This window comes from Diadema antillarum, unplaced genomic scaffold (assembly GCF_040938485.1).
Source record: "Diadema antillarum isolate AM-2024a unplaced genomic scaffold, OU_Dant_1.0 seq00001011_RagTag, whole genome shotgun sequence".
NCBI lineage: Eukaryota > Metazoa > Echinodermata > Echinoidea > Diadematoida > Diadematidae > Diadema > Diadema antillarum.
Window position 1 is genome coordinate 155656 of NW_027271847.1, and position 24169 is coordinate 179824.

The following is a 24169-nucleotide window of genomic DNA, read 5'->3' on the forward strand; positions in this document are numbered from 1 at the left end:
AAACGCGCTTCGAATTTCATTGAATTACAAGCTATATTTTACCGGAAAATCTTAAATGAAATGCTCGATATTTGGAATTCATAAACATGTATTTCTAGATTCTTCGAAATGCCATTAAAAGTAGATTTTTCTAGACATTTATATTTATCCATGATGCAAACTTTTTGCTTACATGTAATTTTTGTTTGTTATATCTGTAAGGTGATTTTTGAAAGAAAGTGCTCCGCCGAATCAAGCATGTTCCATGCAGCGTGTTTTTTTTTAACTCTTTGGCGTCAAAAATCGACAGTTTTACACTGCATTTTGATTCTCTACTCCAATTATTCAAGACCTGCTTACCGCATGATGCACTCTCTCTTGTCAAAGCACATAGCTACACAAAGTGTTGAACGCGTAACGTTCTATGTACGGTGTCGAGCATGACTTCAAAGGAGAGTTGTTTCTTCTTCTCGGGCCACCTTCCCTGGTCGGTGTAAGCCCACACGGCTATACCTTGAAAGGAAACTATTCTCCTTTTGTTCTCAGGGAAGATGAAGAGATGAACAATTACACCTGTCGGCATGTGCATCGAAGCGTATGCTCGGTGGTATACCTTCGTCGACATAATTATTCGGCTGCTGTGAACTCATTAAACAGAGAATTGGTTAATGAGTTTATACTCACCTCATGCAGAGATGAGTGATAAAGCTCAGGGGCGGATCCAGGAATTCCGCAAAGAGGGACGCCTTTACAAAATTAGAATGTGTCTGGGGACGCACGCGCCCACTCCATTTTTATTTTTATTTTTTTTAAAAACCAAAATAAGGGGGAGGGGGTACCCGGTGTGCCTCTACCTGGATCCGCCACTGAAGCTGCACACATTTCCTTACGGGGATTATCGAATACACTTATTCAAACTGGGCTGCCATTGGTCTCAAGAGTCTCTCACTGAGCTGCGAACGTTTGCGAACATTGTGAATTTAAACTTACGTCTGCAGGATTCAAAAACAGTTGCAATCAAATTCTAAGATATATGGCTTGCATTGTCGTGCATGTCGCCAAGAAATTCTGTAGACCTACATGACCAAACGTCTTTGCAGCAAGACGAAAAGAAAACACTGTCTAAGACGATGAAAATCGTTTGCGTACAATTTCGAATTGCAACTGTTTACGAACCTTGACTGAACCTTAAATTAGTTATACGTTTGTAAACAGTCACCGCCAAGTGAGATACATTGTACATTGTATACTAGTAGGCCTATATAGGCCTACTCCGTACGATGGAACATCTTTTTGCCATCCCTTAATTGCTTCAAAAAGATGAGCTGTATACAATTGTAGGTCTACATAATACAAGCCTACGGGAATGCGCGAACAGAAATCGGCCAAACTGACCTATTGTTGAAAAATGAATGAAAATCAAATCACTCGACTTTTGTTTTACAGTGTTTTGTTTTTTACAGTAATAATAATGATAATAATAATAATCATCATCATCATAATCATAATCATAATCATAATCATAATCATAATCGTAATCATAATAGTGGCCTCTTACAATGCACTGAAGTCCACCAAGAATGATGCTCATGGCGCTGTTACATAACCAGCATGAACAGTACTGTATAATACAACCATAAAATAATCAAATACGATAACTTATCAGAACAAATTAAATACAACAAAAAACAAAATGCTTATACATAACGAAATTGATCTAAAATATTGAGAAAACTGTATGAACAAACAACGCAGTGAGTATACGTCTTTTGGTGAGACCGGGCATTTTCCTCTATTGCTCCTCGCCTATGTGTGATATGGAACTCCCTCCCATCTTTTCTACGTGAAATTGACTGACTGGATCACCTCAAAACCTCAAATTTTTTACCAGGCATTCAATTATTGCTAAGGAGTCTGCGCGTTTGAATGTTTCTATAAAAGATATATGGCGCCATACAAATGCTGTGGATCCTCATCATCGTCATCATCATCATCATCATCATTTCCTTCTTTATTGCGTTTAATCTTTTTCCTGTCCACTTCAAAGTAAAATAGTTATTACGAGTGTTCTGTGTTCATATTCGTACAATTTTTCCATTTTGCTGCAGTAATTTCAAGAAATTTGTACTCATTTCTGTTTGCCCTATTTGTAGGTCGATAATGCTGATCGTATTTTTGAAGGTTCGACAACTACCCCCCCCCCCCTTCGTATGTTGGAATTCATCTCATTTAAAACCAGTCCTCCCTTCCAAAAAATAATAATAACAATAATGAAAAGCCATGAAAAGCAGAACCGTCTTCCACCCTCCCCTGTCGAATCACATCGTAGCGTCATGCATTCCATATCCAAGTCCACGCACTCCTGTTTGCCAGACGAGTGTAGATTTTTACATCATAAATTGTCTGGTGGGTATGACGCCAAAGCAATATTATCTTTATAAATTTGGATGATGACGGTTGAAGAGGAGGACGAATCTCCACCAGTCTGTCGACTCCGTGTCAAAAATCTCTCGACTTGAAGCCAATCGCCATTGTCAATATCTACTACTTTATCCAGCTTGCCACATATCAACGCCAGGTCGGTGCATTGGAAAGTGGTCGGTTGCTTGATGTGGAAGCTGGCCATTCGCACTTTCGTCAGTCGTTTGCGTGCTTCGCCATCCCCGCTCTCTGGTTGGGGGAAATCATGGGCTATCACGGCTACATTTTCTTTTCCTATAGTATTATGAGAACAAGAAGAAAAACGTTTGAATATTTGGGTGAAAAAGATGCACTGTCATTTTCTTTTATTTGAAAATAGAAGAGGAATTAACATTTAGTTGTTTGTTGGAAAAATATTGAACAAAATAATGCATTTTCGTGTCATACGATTTCTCCGAGATCTTTTTCACACACACTTTAGTAAAAAAAATTCATACATGCATCATTTTTTGTAAGGGCCATGGTGTTGTGCCGTGTAAGTGCTGTCCAAATATTGGTTGTGCATAATCTTGCACAAAATATCACCATTTTGTGCTGACTTGAAGATTCTTATCTTTGGAACTTTTGAGAGCCTCTTCAGAAGAGGGTTACTCTTTGTTATTCCGAAAGTTTCTTCGGTTTCTTATTCCGAAGGTTAGTTAATCCGAAAATAAGATAAAGTTCGCTATTCCGATGGTTTGTTAATCCGATAACGAAATGAGGTTGGTAGTTCCTACGGTTCACTTGCACCCAAGTTGTTTTCATGAATGAACATCTCTGTATATATACGGAATTTGTGCGTTTCGGAATTACGACGCTTATTTCATTTTCTGATTAACGAACCTTCGGAAAAATCAAAATCACCCGAGAAGAGTATAACGTCATACCAAAGATGCATTTAGCGTGATTCAAGAATTTGTCATAGAGAGAGCCCACTACATCTGTGATGGCGAATCTCCGATTGTGGATGGAGTGACACAGGATGATTTTGTCCGCGCAGTCTCGTTTGAGGCGATATGCGTCGAGGTTGTTGTAAGGCAGCTCTATGAACTTGACCACCACTTCTTGTTCGGATCGTAGCTGTGATTGGAAGGCCCGAATGCTCTCCCGCCCCGAGGACGAGCAAACCCCGACAATCACCATGGTCCTGATGGGACGATGCAGTATTTTCTCTTACCGTTGTCACGCGAGGACATCTGTGTGAAAGATTTTTTTTTTTCATGAGGCGTTAACCAACATTCCAAAATATCCAATCATTTGAAATATTAGTATGCGCTATTCGCTATAAAATAGGCCAACCACTGCTGCTTGCATGCTCATAGAGGAATACTATGTCTTCTAAAACAACAATTCTCTCCATATTCAAGTATTCTCTAATAATCTCATTCGAATCATTTTAATTTGCTGATTGAAACATTTTCGTAATGGCGACACAAGGCTCTACTATATTACATTGTAACAATTAAACGGTTGATGTCATTCATTAACCTTGATTTCCTTAGGTTGTTGACCCTTTGCTTCATCGTTACATCTTATTTCGCTTCACGCTTTTGTATTACTTTGTCATCATCGGATATTATTGCATCATGACACACTTTGTAATATCATGATAACATTCTTTAACATGCTTGCAGAATGCTATAATTCTATTTTCTGTTCTTGCTGTCGATATGAACTCAACGGCAATTGTCCCATGAAGATATTTCAGAGTATGCCTATACATTATGAGACAACACTCTAAAATAGAGATACAATTCAGTTTGCTAATTGATTTCTCATCAGTCTTAAGTTTGTAAGGAATAGATGTAGTTCGCATTCTCACTGCTTTCGTTTCTTGTCTATAAAGTTTACCCATGATGCAGTAGTCGTTCTCTCGACCCTTACACTTTAACATCGATGGAAAAAAAAGTAAATGACAAGTCGAAACATGTTAATAATATCTTGAATAAAAAAATCACGCTATTATGGTATTGCCATTAGATTTTGCCTACTGTAATAAAATCGGTCACAAAAAGTGTCTTGCAAACACCAAAACCAATTTTATATAAGAAATACAGATATTCAAACTACATCTATTTTTGTTTGGTACGTCAAATCTCCTAGTGGTATTAACAGTAGCTTAATATACCGACATTAAATCTCCTTTCTGGGCGATGTTTGATGTAAATTGGGACTATACACACTCTTACTATACCACTGAAATGATTTTCAAAACGAAGGGTTACAAACATCACGCATGAAATTCTTAATAAAATTTAATGCTTAGCAATTGGGAACCATCATCGTATGACGACGTTACCACTGTGACATAATGTACCAGGGTTACACACACACAAACACACACACACACACACACACACACACACACACACACATATATATATATATATATATATATATATATTATACATATATCGATCGGGCGACCAAAAGGCATGCAACATATTCGGAAGTTTGGTGGCCCAACATTAGTTCTTATGTCCCTGGACCTCCGCTTCTGTCGAGCTCTGCATACAAAAACGTGTACCATATACTAGTAAGTGAAAATATCAAGCAGTACAAACATCAACAGTCTATAATTCCACATACCAGGCACATATGCTGGTAAAGCGTACTGTTACACATCCTTTGACAGTTGGGATTAACAGTGCGATCCACTGAGTAAATTCTACACACGCTGCGATAAGTAGCCTACGCCAACGTAATTCTATATATGCCCATCAATAGCCGATTTGCACAATGTATCAGCTACTCTCGTTGCCGATGTCAGAATGTTTTTATAAGTAGGCCCTATAGGCCTACTGCCTGACACTGCACCACCCTGGGGGTGTTTCATCAACGTTTGTCAGCGCTGACAATTTCAGCAAAATCCTTGGTTTTGATTGGCTGAGATGATCTGGTCACTGACTGTTACTATGGTGATTGTCAGCGATGACAACTTTTTGCGATGACAAAGGTTGATGGAACACCCCCCTGATCAGACCACTATAATTGTTCTTCCTTCAGTTTCCTCCCCCCCCCTTGCCTCACTTTATAAATGCGTTTGTGAGTTTAAGCTCGACATCAATTTAACGGATATAAAAGTTCAAAAATTAGAGCAGTCCTTACTTACCAAAGCATCTTGTACATCGATCATTCAACATGGCAAACCTTCCACAGCGTAAAACACGTCAAAATGTCGAATGACCATTGCCAGATTGCAGGGTCGATACATGCAATACGTCATCTCCGTGGTCGTATAGCCATGTGACAGAACATTCTGCAGGTAGTCTGTGAACAGGTATATAGGTTATCATGACTGTGTGATTTGCAAGGGGGAATCCCCGGTTTTCATTTCCATTGTGTTTGTCTCATGATCACCAAATTTTTTTTAACGACTTTATAGTCTTCCTACCGGTTACAACTTTTCATTATTTCGTATTATAGTTTTTACAAAGCAATCAATTTTTTGATAGATTTTATGTGCATAAAATGTGTGTAGCACACTGTAGACATAGACACTGTACTTTTTGTCAGCATACAAAAGTGTCATGTTCTAGCTTTTTAAGCCTTTGCCATGTGATAGGTATTTCTTTTATCCATCTCTGAATTTCTTTGTGTATCTGTGCATTCTTCTTACTGTGTTATCTTATGAACAAGTAATCTTTACCCAATGTGACTTAATTACTGTCTCTTTGACCACAGCAGATACCAGATGCATGTAGGTGCACATCAAATTATGCCAAATTCTGTTGTGCATTAATCTTTTGTAACCCTTCCTTTGGCCAACTTACACTGACATGACTCTTGTATCTTGCTGCCACAATTGGTAGATCACTTTATCCAGATTTTCAACTTCCAACACCTTTCAGATACAATCCCGTTTCTGAGCCTGAACACACAGGCTTCACTGCTGTACGACTACCTGGTCAGGCACTGCCCGCCTGGCTGGAAGAAACTCACCATGCGCTGCAGCTCCCCGCCTTCATCCTCCAACTCCACGCCGGAGGTTGGGTTGCCCGGCAACCAGGACGGGCCGGTGGACCAGGCACTTTGTCTGATGCACAGCAGCATCCACCCGCGGTTCCACAACATGCTGGTGGTCGGCGACGACCTGGACTTGAGTGTGGTGGTGGCGTGGGATCAGGCCGAGTATCGCTTCCAGACCAGGCCCAACTCTCCTGCCGTGGGTGGTGCCGAGATGTCAGTGCCGGCAACCCCAGAGGGAGCCGCTATGCACCACAAGAATATGCTCCAGCTGGAATTCTACATCATCGTGACCAGTCGTCGAGACCTGTTTCCGCTCAAAACCAACAGTCAGAAGGTATGTGAGGTTGATATTCAGGAAGCAGAGCACTAAGACCCTGCCATCTGATAATTTGATTTTCTTACCCATGTCAAGGTGCCACGTTTTAAGAAAAAGTTCGTTACAGGTATTTGACATAAAAATTGTGATTGAAAACATTTGAGATGCAATACTCATGCACTTGGTACTGTAATTGTGGTAAGATGGAAGAGACAACAACATGCAACATGTTTATGTTGATTTTCTTGCATTTTTTTAAATATAAACTTTACAATGTGTGCATGCATTGTTTCTGAATGTTTTATGACATGAACTCCTGTATATTCTTTGTACAATCTCTCAAACCTACTACACCTGTTGCCTCAGAAAATGTTACCCCATAGAGTACTGTAAAACGAGGAATTTTCGCGTGCATTTTAATTTCGCGAATTTCGCCAGCACCAAGATTCGCGAAATTAAAATGCGCGCGAAAGTTCTTGTCTACACTACAATATGTGCACTGAATGCCAGTGGCAGTTCGCGAAAATTTCATGCCGCGAATATATCATATTTTACAGTAAATACATGGCACATTAAGTTACCCTTTTGAGCAATGGGGATACTACATGTATCCTGCAGAACTCCAGCCTCTTTACGCTTCCAGAGGTTTCTTGATCCCCTGAAAGTATACAACACATGTAAATCTTTCATTGATCTTTGGCACCCTTTTCCTTTGCCATATTCGCATGAATGCATTTCACATAAATGTGATTGTGCGTCATTTATGTTTCTATTTATTTGTGAATATAAAAGTCATTCTATATTTCGTCAGTGAGACATGAGAATATTGCCGACAATGTATGTTAAAAAAGTGGTAAAGTTCCTAATCTTTTGACTTGTTTTGGATCCTTTCGAGTTATACATCAGCATTGATTGTCTTCATTAAAGGTCCTGTTTACCTTTGGGAGCAGTGATTTAAATCATGTTCAAGATATCATTTTTTATGCTTATGTGTAGGTCAGTTGTATCACAAAACATTCTACCATATAAAGCTTTTGCAACAAAGCCTAAAATATAAGGAGATATCACTATTTTTCTCATTAAACCATTTAGTCTGGACACATTTTTATTATAACTATTGTTGACATTTTGTATATTTAACAGTACTTAACATCGATTATACTGGTTCAGATTTTTACATTGGTTGTTTCTATGCCTAATTCACATTTAAGAACTATTTTGAAGCACTAATGCTGGGTTTTTGTTTCATCTGCCAATGGTAAATTATGCCTGTAATCTATCGACCTCCCAAACTGGATGCAGGTGGCGGTGTCCCTCAGCCAGAAGCCAGTCACTTTGCAGCGCTTCGAGCTCGCCGAGACGGAGGCTGCCAACTTTCGGGATCGCATTGTGGCGATGCTGACCAACGCTGAGATGAACTGCCGGCGGGACACGCTGTGGGACCAGCTGCTGATGTTTGAGGCGGAAGAGATGGAGCACGTTGCCATGGCAGCCTCCACCAGCAGCAGCAAGAAGGCATCAAAGAGGGACAGTGCTGAGGAGGATGATTTTGAGGTCAGGGGTCATCAATTGTCATTTTGTGCTTTTGTTTTATTTTATTTTGTTTATGTTTGAGAACATTTCTTTTCTGCAGCTAATTCTTCACCCATATGCACTGAGTCTCATTCAAGGGGAATGTCTGGTCATGTTATTGACTTCCCTTGTGCAAGTTCTTAACCTCGTTTGAGATTACTGGCATGGAGGAAAGATTTCGTTTAGATTTAGTTAAAGATTAACGGGAAGGTTTTTTTCCCAATTCTTTAATGTAAGTCATCACAAAAGATGGAGAGAAAAATATCGAGGCACACACACACACACACACACACATACAATTCTGATTAACTTGCATCAACATCATGGATGAAACACTTCTGAATATTTAGTTTGTTTTTAGTGATTGTAGTCTGGAAATTGGCCTTGATGAAAATGAGCATATAAACAAACTACAGACTGCTGTTTTGTTTTGCTTTTTTGCTGTTCTTGTTTTCTTTTTTGCACTTGTGCAGACTTCTCAGTAAATTAGGTCCTTTTCTGTATTCAAATTAATGAAATTCTTGTGTCGATTTGTCTTTTATTGCAACTGATTGACAAATTGCCCTACATCGATGTAAATAAGTGCCGAGTTAACCAATGATTTTTGAAGTAGCAATGATAAAAAGTCCTGGACACACATACTGCGGCAGAATTCAAACCTACGACCTGATTAATTCGGTGCTCCTGTACATTGATGTAGGGCATTTTGTCAATCAGTGCTTTTGCTTTCTTGTTAAGTTTGGTTAACATTCTGCAAGAGAGGTTATAGAAAGCATCATGCAGGTCTATGTTAACATTGCAGGAGTAGACATATTATTTGTGATATCTCTCTCTCTCCCGTGCAAATGGATCACAGACCAGCATGTCCTATCCAGAGTTCAAAGTACTCCTGGGCTGTGTCCATCACACCCCTCTCTCCAAGTTGGACCCCACCCTGGGCGACCTGCTCCACAACAGCAACGCCTGGTACGCCGACCTCTTCCGTGCGCTGCGGGCCCGACGCTACCCCATCATCACCAGGTTCGTGGAGAGCGAGGACCGGAAGATCAAGCACCTGGTGCTCCTCCTGGCTAACACTTGCAACGAGGTGGTCCTCTTAACGGTGGATGAGACGACTGAAATTGCGGTGAGTTCCTCTTATACAGTGTCGTATAAATGGGTTCAAGAATGTAACCAATCAGAAGCACTGAACTGAGTCACATGTGTGCTCGTTATGCTCTTTCTAACATGCACTGGCATGCAAGAAAGTATGCAGCAAAGAAGCATAACAGTACGGCGTGTTATCCCATGGCAGGTTACTGATTGCCTAGTGTAGCTGCTAGCTGTTCTGGTGGTGTATTGTACGTGCAGCTACGTTGTACATGTAGCTACAGGTGTAGCTGTGTATTATGGTGTGAGTATGTAGGTGGTCACGGCACAAACCCAAGCAGTCGCTTTTACATGGTTGTCTGCAATGGAATGAAGAGCAGCCTAAATGTATTAAAATGCAAAATTTTATCAGGTATTATCATACTAAAGATCATAGACCCATCTTATAAAGTAATGCGCATATTCAAGTTCTTGAGGTTAGTGGAGATGCAGCACACTCTTGGGTATTCACAGCGTCATGCATGTTCACCATTGTAAATACCCTCAAGTGCCCTGCATCTCCACTAACACACTCTCACCTATGCATTATTTGTAAAATATTGCAGTATTTCAGTCTACCCTGATATCTCATATACAACATAATCTGTATCTTGTTATTATTTTACTCTTCCAGTGTCATTCTTGTATCCCTTCATCCATTTGCATCTGTTTTACTATGATGAAACATGCAGTGATATTCACACCATCTCCATGTTGTTTTATCCCCCCCCCCCTCCATTCCCCAGGAGTTGGAGCTGTTGAGCAAAAGTAGTTACCTGTCTGATGTGCCAGACATTGACCATGATTCGCAGGCCAGAGAGACACAGAAGCACATTGAGAACATCATCAACGCCGTCGGATACCACCTGTGGACCACCGTCTTTTGAGGAGGAGGCGGAGTTGGCCCCCCTGTGCAACAGGAGTCTACTGCTTACTTCTTCATCCCAAAGGTTTGGACTGATGGTCAATGTTTAAGGGAAGGGGATGTTGACAGTAGAGTGAGATTCATTGTCGTTCACCAAGCTTCGGGTTGCTACCATTTCTCCTTCCATCCTGCAGACTCATCTTTTTCCAAAACTTCTGAGTGAACCCATTTGTGTTTGGCATGGCCTGTAGTGATAATTATTGATCTCTGTGGCTTCATGCATCAGCAACCCTTACTTTATCAGTGTATTATCCCTGGAGAGGACGTGGACAACTTTTTATTTTTATTTTTTTTCCATTGGGATAAATACAATCTTGACCAATGACATGGACTGGAGTACAAATGGCATGAAAACTCATTCAAGAAGATCAAAAGGCCTTTAGGGTTTACATGAATTTTTGAGCAAAAAGAGCCAATTTTCTGAGGAGTCACTACTAGCCTCTGACCAATGATCGTCACGAGGGGCATGCATCCTGTGTGATCCCCAGCTTTTAAGCCTCATTCATATTGTTGAGCAAGATGTTGCGCATCTGTGATAGCGGTTAGGTCCTAGACATCAGTGTGTTTTTGAGACATTTTGTGCCTTCAGCGTCTGCTAGAAATAGACTGCAGGCAAACCGGAAGCTTCCAAGGCCAGTTAGAGAGCTGACAGGACTATCGTCCTCTGACATCAATTTTTTACTTCTCACTTGAATCAGCACAATATGATGCAAGTTTTACTCACTCCTCTGATATGTGAGGAAGATGTGGCGAGCCCAAAATGCCTGACTGATCAGCCAGTGCATAAAAGTGGCAACATGATAACTTTGAATATCATTTGAAAATGAATCTTCTTAGTTGGAACTCTGCCACCTTCTCTACAATGTATCTCTGTTGTCCCAATGTTTTGCTCCTCAAGTAGAAAATTTGATTCCCAATCAGTCTTGAGAGCATATCGTCGGCTGAGAATGAGAAGGACGTTAAGTTGTCTCGAACACTATGGGTTTAGTGACAACTTAATGCCCTTATCATTGTCAACAGACGATATACAGTATGTCCGCAGTTGTTTTGCTCTCGTTCCCACAACACTGGACCACTGGTGTAATTCTGTGGAAGACTAGTCTGAGCATATACTTGGGCAGGTGTCTATGCAAAATCTGTGTTATGGCAAAATGATCAGCTCGTCTTCAGTGGGTTCAGCCCCTTGGTGTGTGATTCTATGCTGTGTTCATAGTGTTTCCAGCTTCTGTCTTGAGTGTAGGTACTGTACTGGGTGCTTGTGTTGCCAATTTTTTGGAGTGCATAGAATGTTTGTGCAAGACGTCTTGGCTGCTTTATAGTTCTACTAGAACCATAATAGTGTTGGAATTATGATGATGTTTTGACATGTTTAATTACTGCCAAATTGTGTATACTGAAGCAGGGTCTTATTATTCAACTGATTTTGAATTCGACTCTAGAGGAATGCATTGTAAGTGGCAATCACGAACTACTCGCCACTATGTGATATATGAGAAATTGTGATTATTTTCAAATCTTTTGAACACTCTGCTGCAAAACTTTAATGTATAATTGTTTTTCCACTGTAGGTGAAATCAAAGTGAATGAGCTGTTGACTAAAATCATGTCTATTGTGGCAGCTTTTATAATGTTGCTATGCACAACCACATTTGCAATTTGTGAAAAATCATTCGTTAAATCTAAAAAGTGAAGTGACCTTAGATCAACTATATAACCAAATAATGTACTTTATATTGTGAGCAGATACAATCTCAAGCAGCGTACTGATTTTGAGATACCAAAATAAGTAACCATTTTTTAAAATATATAAAGCAGATAGGAAAACAACCAAAAGAAAAAAAAAAGAGAGAGAAATGAATAAATCTGTACAGTTATAAATCAGTGGCCCATTTACACGTATATTGAGATACATGTTCACTCCATCGTACTACAGAAAAGAAAATGTACTCACTTTAAGATATGAATATAATTGTACACTTGTATGCTTAATGTCTAAATGTTATGAGAGTATCTGCCAATGCCATGGCAGCTGTATGATGTGTTGGTGGTAAAGAAAATAAAACCGTGCAATCTGTCATGTAAGAAGAGAAGTGTTTTTTTTTTTTTTTTTTTTCAGTTTCTACGCATCTGGAATGAGAAATATTGCAGCCTGACTTATGTAGAGATGTTTGATACTTTTGCTTGTTAGTTGAAACCTGTTTGTCATCAGTAACTAAGAGGAGCGCAATTTAGCAGCATACCATAGATATTGCTGCTTGGATCACACTAATGATTCAAAAGGCACTACTGGCCGTTAGTCTCGTAGTACTGGACAAAAAATAAGGAACTTACATGTACATGTAAGAGCAGTTATGATTATACTGTGTAATGATATACTTCACGGAGAGCTTACACTTATATTTCGTGAAATTCACAAGGGGACTGATATGTTCTCAAAATTAAAAACTCTGAAAAGTATTGACTAATGTGCTGTATGTAGGTTCCAAGATGGGAAATCCGTACTGGTACCTTTTTTTGCCTGAAAAAGGGGTAAAACTTATTTTTCTTTCATTACTGTGATTCTCAATTGCGTATTTTAACTACTAATGAAAGTGTCTTTCGAGATCCACTTTGCAAAATATTGTACTCGCGAAATGTATGACACGTGCAGTATATCATTTCTAAACCATCTACATGTACATGTATACCATCATAATTATGAAAAGGAGATATAAGCAAGGGCATTTTATGGGAGAAGGGAAATGATGACTGAAAATGCAAACCAGGTAATATGCAGTATATTTTATATCACAGGTAGTAGTAGTAAGACTGCATGTAAGATAAGTGTAGAATTATCAGTAATGGTTACGATGTTCTTCAATAAACACCCCACACAAACAGACAAGATACAATATATTGATAGTAATGGTAATTGTGATCATTCGAATACACTGTAGTGTCATATCTGATAGATTAACACTCCAAGCGCTTGCTGTGCAAATGGCATGGACTTTCAATATTATACGTGCTAGCAATGGTGGGAGGGAGTGCTCATTCTGAATGGGGGGGGGGGGGGGGGTGTCTATCTTAATAGTGACTTGAGGGGGAGGGGGTATGAAATTAGCTAGTGAAGACGAGATGAAAGCAGCATTCCTGCAAGACGTACGTTGAGTAAACGTGACTTCCCTGAGTGTGACGAGTACAGGGACCGGTCAAAAGGTCAGTGCCTGTCGATAGTGATTGTCGAATGGTGTTTTGATTTCTCCGAGGGAAACAGATGAAATTTTATGTTTTTACTATCAGGCACATGACTAAGACTTTCATGGAAAAGTCTAGAATAAAAACACTGACAAACACTTTTTCAATTTGAAGTTATTGTTATCACAAGGGAGGGGGGGGGGTCAGTATTGCTCAGTCAATACAAGTGAATGACAGTTGCATATATGCATTGCACCATGCTTAAAAGTGAGCTATGTTGATACAGCATTGCTAATTCATATTGGAAGTGGGACTGAAAAGGTGACTCCTTGTTCATAATGCTGTTTAAAGACTGGAAATGTAAACATAGTATTTTAATAGCTCTAACGGTTTAAGGGTTATTTGTTTGCTCTACGAAATACATGCGTTGTACACCACTCTTCAAGGCTTTTAAGCTAGGTGTGCGCACAGCTTGCCACTATAAAATGCCATTTTGAATCAGATGTTTCAGCACTATAAAAAATATGGACAGGTACATTATGTACATACGAATGAGTGTAGTGATTGAAATGCACCTTTAATGCATGCCGTTGCTTATGTGTATACACACACACACCCTCTCACATACATGTACATGTAGGGCCTACATTCAGCTGTACACCCCAAAATACAAACAAACAAACACACACACACACACACACACATTATGCCTACTAAGTGAATGAGATATTTCATGTTTTATTTTTCATGTATATTTCTGTCCTAATTGCTTGCCGCACAAAAAATGTAAATTTTCTCACATGGTTAAATGTAGAGTAACACTCTCAGAGCGGAGGTTGAACTGCCTAAGAGCTTTTACATTGTACACTGTATGTCTAATTATGGTTATGTTTACATGTATGTGGCACAGGCTAGAGAAAAGCATTTGGCTGTAGCAGCAAGTTACTAGTATCACTCAAACTATGATATGAAAGTCAGACTAGAGAAGCTAAAAACATTGATATAAATGTTCATCAAGTGTCTATGTCTTTGTGTGTGGAAGCAAAAAAATTATGTACAGATGAGCATCTCAGCACTTCAGAATTCAGTGGATGTATTGAATACTATTTTTCTGATATGAAATTTATTTTGATTCGTTTTTGTCGTATTTTGTTTGTAGCTGAATGGAGTATGAGAGGCCTGTCGTCATGAGATGTAAAACTTTGGAAAAAAGAAGAAGAAATATATTACATTGTGCTTCCAGTTCAAAGATGACATGTGCAAATATATTGAAATGTATATTCTGAAACAAAGCCCCAGCAGTGAGTTGTAACTGTGTGATAAATTGACTCATGTGGGTCACAAAATGAAAAACGTTTTACTCTCTGTCTTCCATGTTTCTGTTCTTAGTAAAACTTTTTTATTTTTAATGGTAAGCATTTTTTTTTCTCCAGCTTCTCAAGGTTGTAAATTTGGAATTAATACCACTTATGGCCTACACGAAGCTGCCAATTACAAATGTATCTCTTATTCTGCAGAAGGCTTCCTGGGGCCTGTCTTATAAAGACTTGTGATAGAAATCAATCACAAGTTTCTTGTGAGCTGCAATGCAAGTTGCGATTGATTTGGAGACTTGTGATTGATTTGAAGTCTTTATAAGACGGGGCCCTGGATACTATACTGCATGGCATACTTATCTCCTGACAGGGGAATATAAAAGCCTCCCTGGGTCCTGTTTCATAGAGCTGTTTGTAGAGTTACGCATGACTTTACGAACAACTGGAATATGAAGTGCCAATATTTGTGCTCATTTTTTTCCCCTTATATTTTAACAAAGTACAGCTGTATGTCAATATTTCATCTACATTGGGGCAAAAATACACTTTCAACTATCCGTGTGTTCAAATGTAAGAATAATCATTATCATCTGCAAATTTCCACTTTAGCTATTGAAATCAACAATGATTATAAAACCCACTGGGCTTGCCATATTTAAGTCATTCGTAAAGTTGTGTGTAACCTTAAAAACAGCTTTATGAAATAGGCCCCTATTTGTTTCGTAATTAGGTAATGTCAATGTTTGTTATTGTATGCTGTGTGGTGTTGTGTTGCTTTGCTTCGCTTTGTCACTAGTGATGAAAAAGCCATTATACAGTCAAACCTTCCTTGAATAGTGGCCACCTGTCTATAGTGACCACCTGAGGTACATCTGTATACGGCCACTAAAAAAAGTGCCCCCCCCCCAACCAAATTGCTGACCATGATGGGTATGCATTGTGTAGACAAAACACTTTCATGTTAATTTTATTTCACGAATCTTGGCCCCTTGCAAAATCACAAGTTTCATGCACGTGAAAATCTCTAGTCTTACAGTCTACCATTCCATGTGTATGACTGTATCATGCCACCATAACGTCTCTTCATCTCTGTCCTGTACAGTTGTATACGATGTATATTGCTTTTACTCTTCTTTCGTCATTCTATGTACAGCTATATTCCTACCGCTATAACAAGGAAATGATCGCAACACTTCAACACTTTCCCCATCGTCAGAAAACCAGTCTTTCTTGGAAGAATTCATGATGCATTCTTCATAATTATGTTCCCAATCCATTGTACAAATGTACCACAGATTTGTCGGGGAATGCAGCACTCTGCCACTGCAGTTTGCAACAGGTTGAGGGAACAGGACCGGAAGCTACACACAGAATTTTCCATAATCCCCCGAGAGTAATGTGAGCTAGGGAACCCTATCTACGGCCATCTCGGACGTTTCCTGTCTGTTACTAGGTTCCCGGCCACCGCTATTCCCTTGGTGAGCCAATAATGCAGGTATTCAACTGGCAGGACATCTGGCATGGGGCTATAACTGCTTCTTGTCTAGACAGCTACACACAATATGTACTTCTGATGTAGAACTGTTCAGTGTGTGACCACAGAACAGAAGATATTCAGTTGTAAATAAACACACACACACAAATGTACACACACACACACACACACACACACACACACACACACACACACACACACACACACACACACACACACACACACACACACCATATGCTACATGAATTAAAACAGAATCTAACACATGAAGAGACTGAAAACCATGTGTAAGAAGTGAAGAAATGTGAGATGTCTTTTTAATTTGTGTGCACCTACAGATGTTCTTCTACAGTGTTCTTAAGCACAGGCATAAACTTGAGTTTACTGATTTGAGAGATGTTGCAATTATATCCATCACAATGGTAGTGGTAATTTATATGTGCCTTGTACACATATATGTTTTTCTTTTTTTACCCAAAGGTGCCCGTAGATGCACAGAATGGCCACTACTTCCAACAGACTGAAATGTGATTGTTGTTTTTTGATTGCTCCTCTGTCGGTAAAAGTACATTAATCCGATTATGATCAAGTGACTTCACACACTGATTCACACACAAATACACAAACAAATGCAAACACTCGGGCATTTTTCTTCACGGTTATCAAATTGCTAGAGAATAAACCTTGAGAACACGGTTGGCCTAGTTTCCCATGGCAAATTCTATTAGGCCAAAGCACAATTCATAAGAACAACACATCAGGATGATAAGAATTTAGCGTCAACAGTTAAATCTCAGTTGTAGCCGTTCTTTTGATATATTTCCATCGAATAAACACATAGTGGGTATAACAATGAACACGCAATGAAAATTCACTCAAAACAGAAATCATATACATGCTTTGTGATAGGTGTAGCATTTTACGTAAAAATATATCAATACAATACTATAAATACAGCATGACATTTGACAAGTACACATGCTATACAAGCAAACACAAATTCACAAGAGTGCAACGGGGAATATGTATTATGCCATATGCCAGAATGAGGTTTGGCATACTGTATCCAAACCATGAATTGTTCTCAGATGTACATAAAGATTTTTTTTTTTAATGCAAAAACATGTAGGTCTATGGTTTTTATAAATACAATTGTAATATCTGGTAATTTTCAATTCCAATCAAAGTTATATCATCTAAAAATCAATACATTCTCATTCTGCTATAAATCAGGTTATGAATATCTCAAGAAGTTTGTAATATCATTGCTACTTTAATATTAGCCAGCATCTCATCTACTATTGAATATTTTAATGTTCAACAGTTACAAATATACTAAACTAACGAGTGTGAGTCATTTAACTGATGGACTCCTAAACAGAGAACAGCATCATTAAATTACAGAATGGAAAAAAATGATAATACTGCACTCAAAGCCTTACACATACTTTGCTCTATTCCAATTAACCCAGGAAAAAAATGATTTGTTAGAAAATACATTTCCCATAGATCACACTCAGATTTAGTGAAGGTAGCTCTGAATCCATTTTTTTTTTTTAAAGGGAGGATTCTAGCTGGATTCATTTTAGTTTTGCATGTGAGGATGACAGTATCATAAAAGTGACACATGCAGAGGTACCAAAATATACATAAAAATGAGCAAAATAACTGTTATCTATTAGTGCAAAATTGAAGAATTTACATTCTAAAGTTTTGTGTGAAAGACATGGCAAGCAATGAAAACGATTTCTGTTGTGTAGATATATGCATCGGAATACTACTGAATGAAATATATATGAATCCTAGAAAAAAGGAGATTTTGTTTGTTTTGGGAAAATATATACAGAGCCACAGCAAAGACAAATAACCAAAGAAACAAAATCAACAAAGAGCAGGACTGTGCAGAAAAAAGGAACATCAAAAAAGAAAATTGAAATAAGTTACATGGACAGAGCAAACTGTGGTCTAAATATATATACACGAAAAAGATATGAAAAGATCTACAAATATATCTATGCTAACTTTAAACTATAGATAGTGAGTGTTAACTTGCAAGGGAATTTGAAGCCATCCACATGCTCACAATGTAGATGTGTGCTATATGGATGAATGATTATATGCATAATGTGATACATTTATAGTCTTTTTTTCCAAACTGTAATGCACTAAATTTAACTATGTGATGAGTCAATACATGTATGTTCACTATGCAAGTCCACTATTCCAGTCCACTATACAAGTACAATGTAACAAAAGGTTGCTTTGAATTGGCAGAATTCATACAAGGCAGCTTCCTCCAGGGCACATGTACATGTATGTAGAATTACCTCGTCTACAAGGTATTTAATAAATGTTTCATGAAGTGTTAGGGCATGAAAAACATACTGCTTTTCATTCGTATGAGATACACTGCAAAGTACAAGTAGGGCTAGTGACAGGCCAGGAAGGAAAACAGAAGGAGATGTCATCGTATTTTGAAATATTAATCCTTGAAGTTTTGTGCTAGTTGCTATTAAAAATGTGCCGTCAATGACCAGCCACTTTAGTGGTTGATAAATGCACTGACGGAGCAGTGCGGGGTGTAACAACTTTGTTATTTGCACTAGGTTTCAAGATCATAGTGATGGTGTTTATATCATAAGATTCATTTTTGTACTTCTAAGCACATTCAGAGCACCCAAGCTAGTGGTCACGTGAGCCCTCAGAGAGAATGGTGTACACTAACAATCAATCACTTGTAGAAGAAAATATGAGTGCAATTCGGTTACAATATATCATGCATGATTATATTTGCGCAAAAGTGCTTTCATTTCTTGTTTTTACTCTCTTTAAATTGGAAGATGTAAATTTGTAGAAGACTTGATAAAACAAAGAGCATGACTTATTGGAAATACAATGTATGTATACTAAATGTACATTGCTCCTACATGTAGTACATATTGGAATATATTAAAACTTCATGAACGTGTACAATGTAATTCATGCAAATATATGGATACACAGCTAAGTTCAGAGGACCACAGTGCACTGCAGTCTTGGGGCCATTCTCTATAAGAATTCTGCATCATGATATTAATTCCATCTACAACACAGATTTGTCAACATGTATATCTAGAAAATACTGACAAAATGTACGAATGAGACTGTCGTACTACACATTTGACTGTAATCTAACCTTCTATTTCAAAGTCTTGTGAAATACTTTCCGGAGAATTCAACAACAAAGCAGGATACAATACATTTGTAATGACACGACACAGAAGATGATATTACACAAGCCTAGCTTGCTGCTGAGCACAGCCAAGAGAGCTTTTAAGTTTGATAACTTTTTCTGGCTCTATTCTCTCTGCATACTACACACACTTGGTACCACCTATTGTACATCGTCAGTGGCAAAAGCTAGCCCCTTTGTGTAACAAAAGTTTATGACGTGAGCTCTCACGATTCTAGACCTTGGGGAAACTATATTCACACTAATGATACACAAAAGCATGTGGAGCTATTCAACTTGAGCTGTTTCATCATCACAACACATTCAACTCATCACGAAAACAATATTTACACCAGACGACAGCTGGAGATTGTAGACAGTTCATATAATACCTTTAAAAAAAAAAAAAAACATGCTACAAAAGATTTATCAAAGATTCTCAAGTTTCAAAAGCAATTTCGATCATAAAAAATCACATACAGGGGCATAATTGCTACATGCATATAGTTTTGCTCTGTTTTGTTTGAGAATTTTTGTTTTGCTTTGATTTTGTTTTGAGTTTGTTCTTGCTTTGTTTTTGGGTAGTAGCAGAGTATTAGCAGTACTCAAATAATACATGATGTCAAATACTGAAATGTGTTCAATGTAATCTTGCGAGACACTCTTTTTTCACATACGGTGTACATTGTTTCAACCTAGCCAAGCAGAGACTGACATAATTCATCTGAGAAACATGATGCATCTAGAACTATGGTATGAAAATGGCTGTTGGCTTATGTACAGAAATTAATACAACATGTCACTGGTTACAGCCTCGGTGCCTAGTGTGAAAACCATTAATGGTACAGAGCAAAAGCTATACCAGGATTATGGGCTACAAAAGTACACTTTCAAGTATGGCGCTAATACATTCCAGCTAATGTACAGGCGTGGTTATAAGCTGCTACACTGCATCGACAGGTAAATATCTCAACAGGATGACAAAAAATATATCACTGTATCAGTCTCTGACTTTGTCGCATCAGTTCGGTACAAATGTAAACAAAACTCTCCCAGAAATGCTTGCAGCAAAACCATGTCAGTCACACATAGACCTGATGACTTCTAAAGCACATTATTTTCTCTCCATATTCCCTCCTGCAACTTTGAAACAAAACCTATCCCATCTTCACAATTGCTGTGTAAAATATTTCAGCATTTATGACACACATTGGTGAACTACATACTACAAACTGGCTCTTCAAACACCATACATAAATCATACAAATCTGGGAGGTTGCTTTGTGAAAACTATTGATATCTCTCTTCAACGTGGAGCACAACCATCTTTACAAAATCAGCTCACATTTGCATAGATGCAGAGCCAGAAGACCGTCAAACAAACCCAATGGTATGAAATTCATTAGGCCAACAGGTGAAGAAAATGGCATCTCAAAGCATGGCTCACTTTGCAGAGTCCAGAGAGCAAATTTCAAGATCGCTGGAGAACTCCTCTCATTTTGGAATCGTCCAACGCATCACGCCGTGTCCTTATCCACGTTTCCCTTTGGCCACGCTCTGGCATATTTAGTGGAAATGCACACATTTTACTCTAAATGAGGCACACAGTAGTCAAGCAACTCTCAGCATGAAAAGAAGGCTTAACTCATTGCTTTCAGGTAACAGGTGTATCATGCATCAAATGCATAGGAAAGCCACATGTATCGCAGGCAAAGGGTTAAATGATATACACTTTACGATAGGGGTTTCCCCCCAATGGATCATGTAACATAATTAGAGAAAATATGTGTATAAATACTGTCACAAAATGCCTTGATAATCCAATAACACAACAATGCTATGAACAGATCTCATAGAAAACGGAGAACAGATAAAAATAGTGTTTGAACTTTCTCCTTTGTGTGCATTTCAATGTGTGCCAATCATCGATATTTATACAGTAATACTGCCCTCTCTGCCTCGCATAATCACAACCAAGCAGTAACAATATACAACAAAATGCCTCGTAGTAACAGATACAATGTATAAATTGAACATATTTCTGACCTGTACGACAGGTGTCAAACATATCCGTAGAGGGATCACCCTGTGCTTTTGAAGCTACTGGGCTCAATGGGGACGACATAGAGAAACTACACACTCTCCATGTAACACTGGAGCACAAAAACGGTTGATATCAGTAGAGAGATATAAGGGAGAAGAGAATGGGAGATAAAAGAGATACAGTGTAGACCAGAAATATAATCGCCATTGTTCCATTAATATGCATGTCACAGAGTGAGGTATAATTTGATAACATTTACATACAGCTTATTGCATGTCACCATGACTACTCCCGCCGCTCAACCGTGTATTCTTCTGCAAAAACTTGTGCACAGATAAATCTACACTTGACTGCAATCTAATATATAAATATACACAAATAAGCTGGTGAGCCTGCATGCCTCCCTGTCCAGATCAACGATACCGAAGTTCACAGATATGCTTTACTTGCACACCACTGCAAAAATATAATACTATAAAAATGATTACGCCACGTGTACGCACATTACACGTAATATACATTTATGTACATCAGCTGAAAAAAAAAAAAAGAACACTCCATATGACATGGATTTAAACAAAACGAACAGAAATGAATACTGCGGAGTCAAATGTACATCATCTCATGCCTTTAGTTCAAAGTTCAGACGCATCAAATATGGCCGATGTGCTCGTACAATGCAAATGAAGCAAAAAAAGAGCCCTTGTTCGCACTCGTTGAGCACACATCGTGGGCATGGCGCCACAAGTCAGTCACTGAGGTACGCATCTTTTACTTCCACTTGTGTTCCCAGTGCTCCGCGAGGGCCAACTTCTTCTTGTTCGTCTTGGGGACGTAGTTGAGATCCTGGAGTATTGAGAGAAAAAAAAAAGGCAGAAAGAAGATAGAAAGTGTGTTATAATCTCACAGCAGGAATTTCATTACTCTGCAAAACAATTTGGTGTAAGCAACATCCACTTGCTTCAAATGAGAAAAAAAAAAATGGTTAAGATATGAATGTACTGCTGTTCTATTTTCCTATGTAACTGCCAAGCTTAGAACCTGCAAAAGGTACTACAAAGTGAATTTCTCTTTTCTACATAGTTTTGAATACCCTCTAAGCCTTGAAATGATGATTATGTAACTTGTTAGAATTGGTCCATCCTAACCCATCCAAAAGGTGATTGAAATATGAGAGTTAGGAGGTGCAGTTTCATAGAAAAGGGAGAAAAGGGGATTTTACAGATTGGGTCACCGAGGCGTGCTGTGCGGACGTGTCAATCAAAGCATACTGTATACGCCGAATATTTCGCGAGGTTTTTATTTTCACGAATTTCGCGAGTCAGGTGCCATTCGTGAAATTAAAGAGACGCGAAAATATTGACTCTGATCCCAATGTGGATGTGACGTACGCGTGTACATTTCTCCGTTCAGTACACGACTCTATGATCGCAAATTCAACCACTCGCGAAATTGTCCGGCATTCCCGATTCGCGGAAATTTAGACTCGCGAAATATATGGCGTATACAGTATTCTGGAGTCTAGTGAAAATAGCGCCTGTCTGAAAAAATATGGTCCAGAAAAACTGCTAATATCTCGACTTCGGGTTTGTTTTAAGTTGCTAAATTTGACAGTTGGTAGAGTTAAGATGGTACTCTCCCAGGTATCACAAAATTTGAATTGGTCAACCCAAATGATATATTTTGGTCCATTACAGAGAATCCTAATCTGCTAGTTTTTGAGGGTTTTGAGATGGGCGGTCACATGTGCTCTTTGAGACAAGCCTCTTCTTTACATCTCTTCCTTGTCACGGTTGATGTTTTTCCCCATGATGCCTTCTAATGACATCGACCATCAATCCCTCCCCCAGCTCACCTTGTAGACAGACTTAGCAGGTTGCCCTGAGACGGACGTTTTCCTGGGCGAACCCTGAGGCGTTGTCGCCGGCGAGGTGGCAGAGGACGACGACGTCGAACCTGACGTCGACTCCGGCTTGGCCTCGTCCTGTGGGGAGGGGGAGGGCAGCGGTGACGTGGTGCCGCTCAGCTTCCTCGTCTGCTGCTCCCGCCGGAATGCCTCCTCCTTCTCGCGCTGCGCCTGGATCTCCATGTCCATGAGAGAGCGGCGAGGTTTGGACTCCAGTTTAGCTGCACGGGGGAAACAAAGGGATGACAGCACAGTCGTCATAGCAACAATTTTCTTGCGATGAGGTCTTCCTCTAGTTCCTCAAATGCTCCACACTGATTCTATTTAATGTTGCTGCTTTCAAGCGCTGGTTTCACTTTCAGTTTGCTTATTTTTACTGTTTGAACTCTTTGTATTTCCTTATTGACCTTTGCATATTTTATTTTTTTATAAATAGATTTATTCAGTATAGCTGTCAGTGATGTTTTTACATGCTGTAATCATATTGTACATCCTCTCCATTTTCCCAAGATTATTCCTAAATTAAACCATTACTAGTCTGAAATACACAAAAAAAAACTCATCTGAGATCTAAAATATTCCAAACATCTATACAGCAACCCTTTCCTTCTTCTTTGAAAAAAAAATAAAAATAAAAAATAGGAATGACATACTTGAAACATACAATGCAC

The 24169-nt window shown here is 38.8% G+C and overlaps 2 protein-coding genes across 4 annotated transcripts in view; one reads left to right on the forward strand and one right to left on the reverse strand.

Moving 5' to 3' along the window:
• Positions 1-10311, forward strand: part of LOC139742644 (KICSTOR complex protein SZT2-like) — a 118267-nt gene extending 107956 nt beyond the window's left edge. The window contains exons 65-68 of the mRNA XM_071653170.1: positions 6291-6751; positions 8027-8278; positions 9153-9422; positions 10171-10311. Of these exons, the coding sequence (XP_071509271.1) occupies positions 6291-6751; positions 8027-8278; positions 9153-9422; positions 10171-10311 (1124 nt within the window). The remainder of the gene's footprint in view (positions 1-6290; positions 6752-8026; positions 8279-9152; positions 9423-10170) is intronic.
• Positions 10312-21095: 10784 nt separating this feature from the next.
• LOC139742639 (uncharacterized) overlaps positions 21096-24169 on the reverse strand; it is a 156325-nt gene continuing 153251 nt past the window's right edge. For all 3 annotated transcript variants that reach the window (XM_071653164.1, XM_071653166.1, XM_071653165.1), the window contains 2 exons: positions 23448-23719; positions 21096-22438 (listed from right to left, as the gene is read on the reverse strand). In XM_071653164.1, coding sequence (XP_071509265.1) covers positions 22364-22438; positions 23448-23719 — 347 coding nt within the window. In that variant the 3' untranslated portion in view covers positions 21096-22363. The remainder of the gene's footprint in view (positions 22439-23447; positions 23720-24169) is intronic.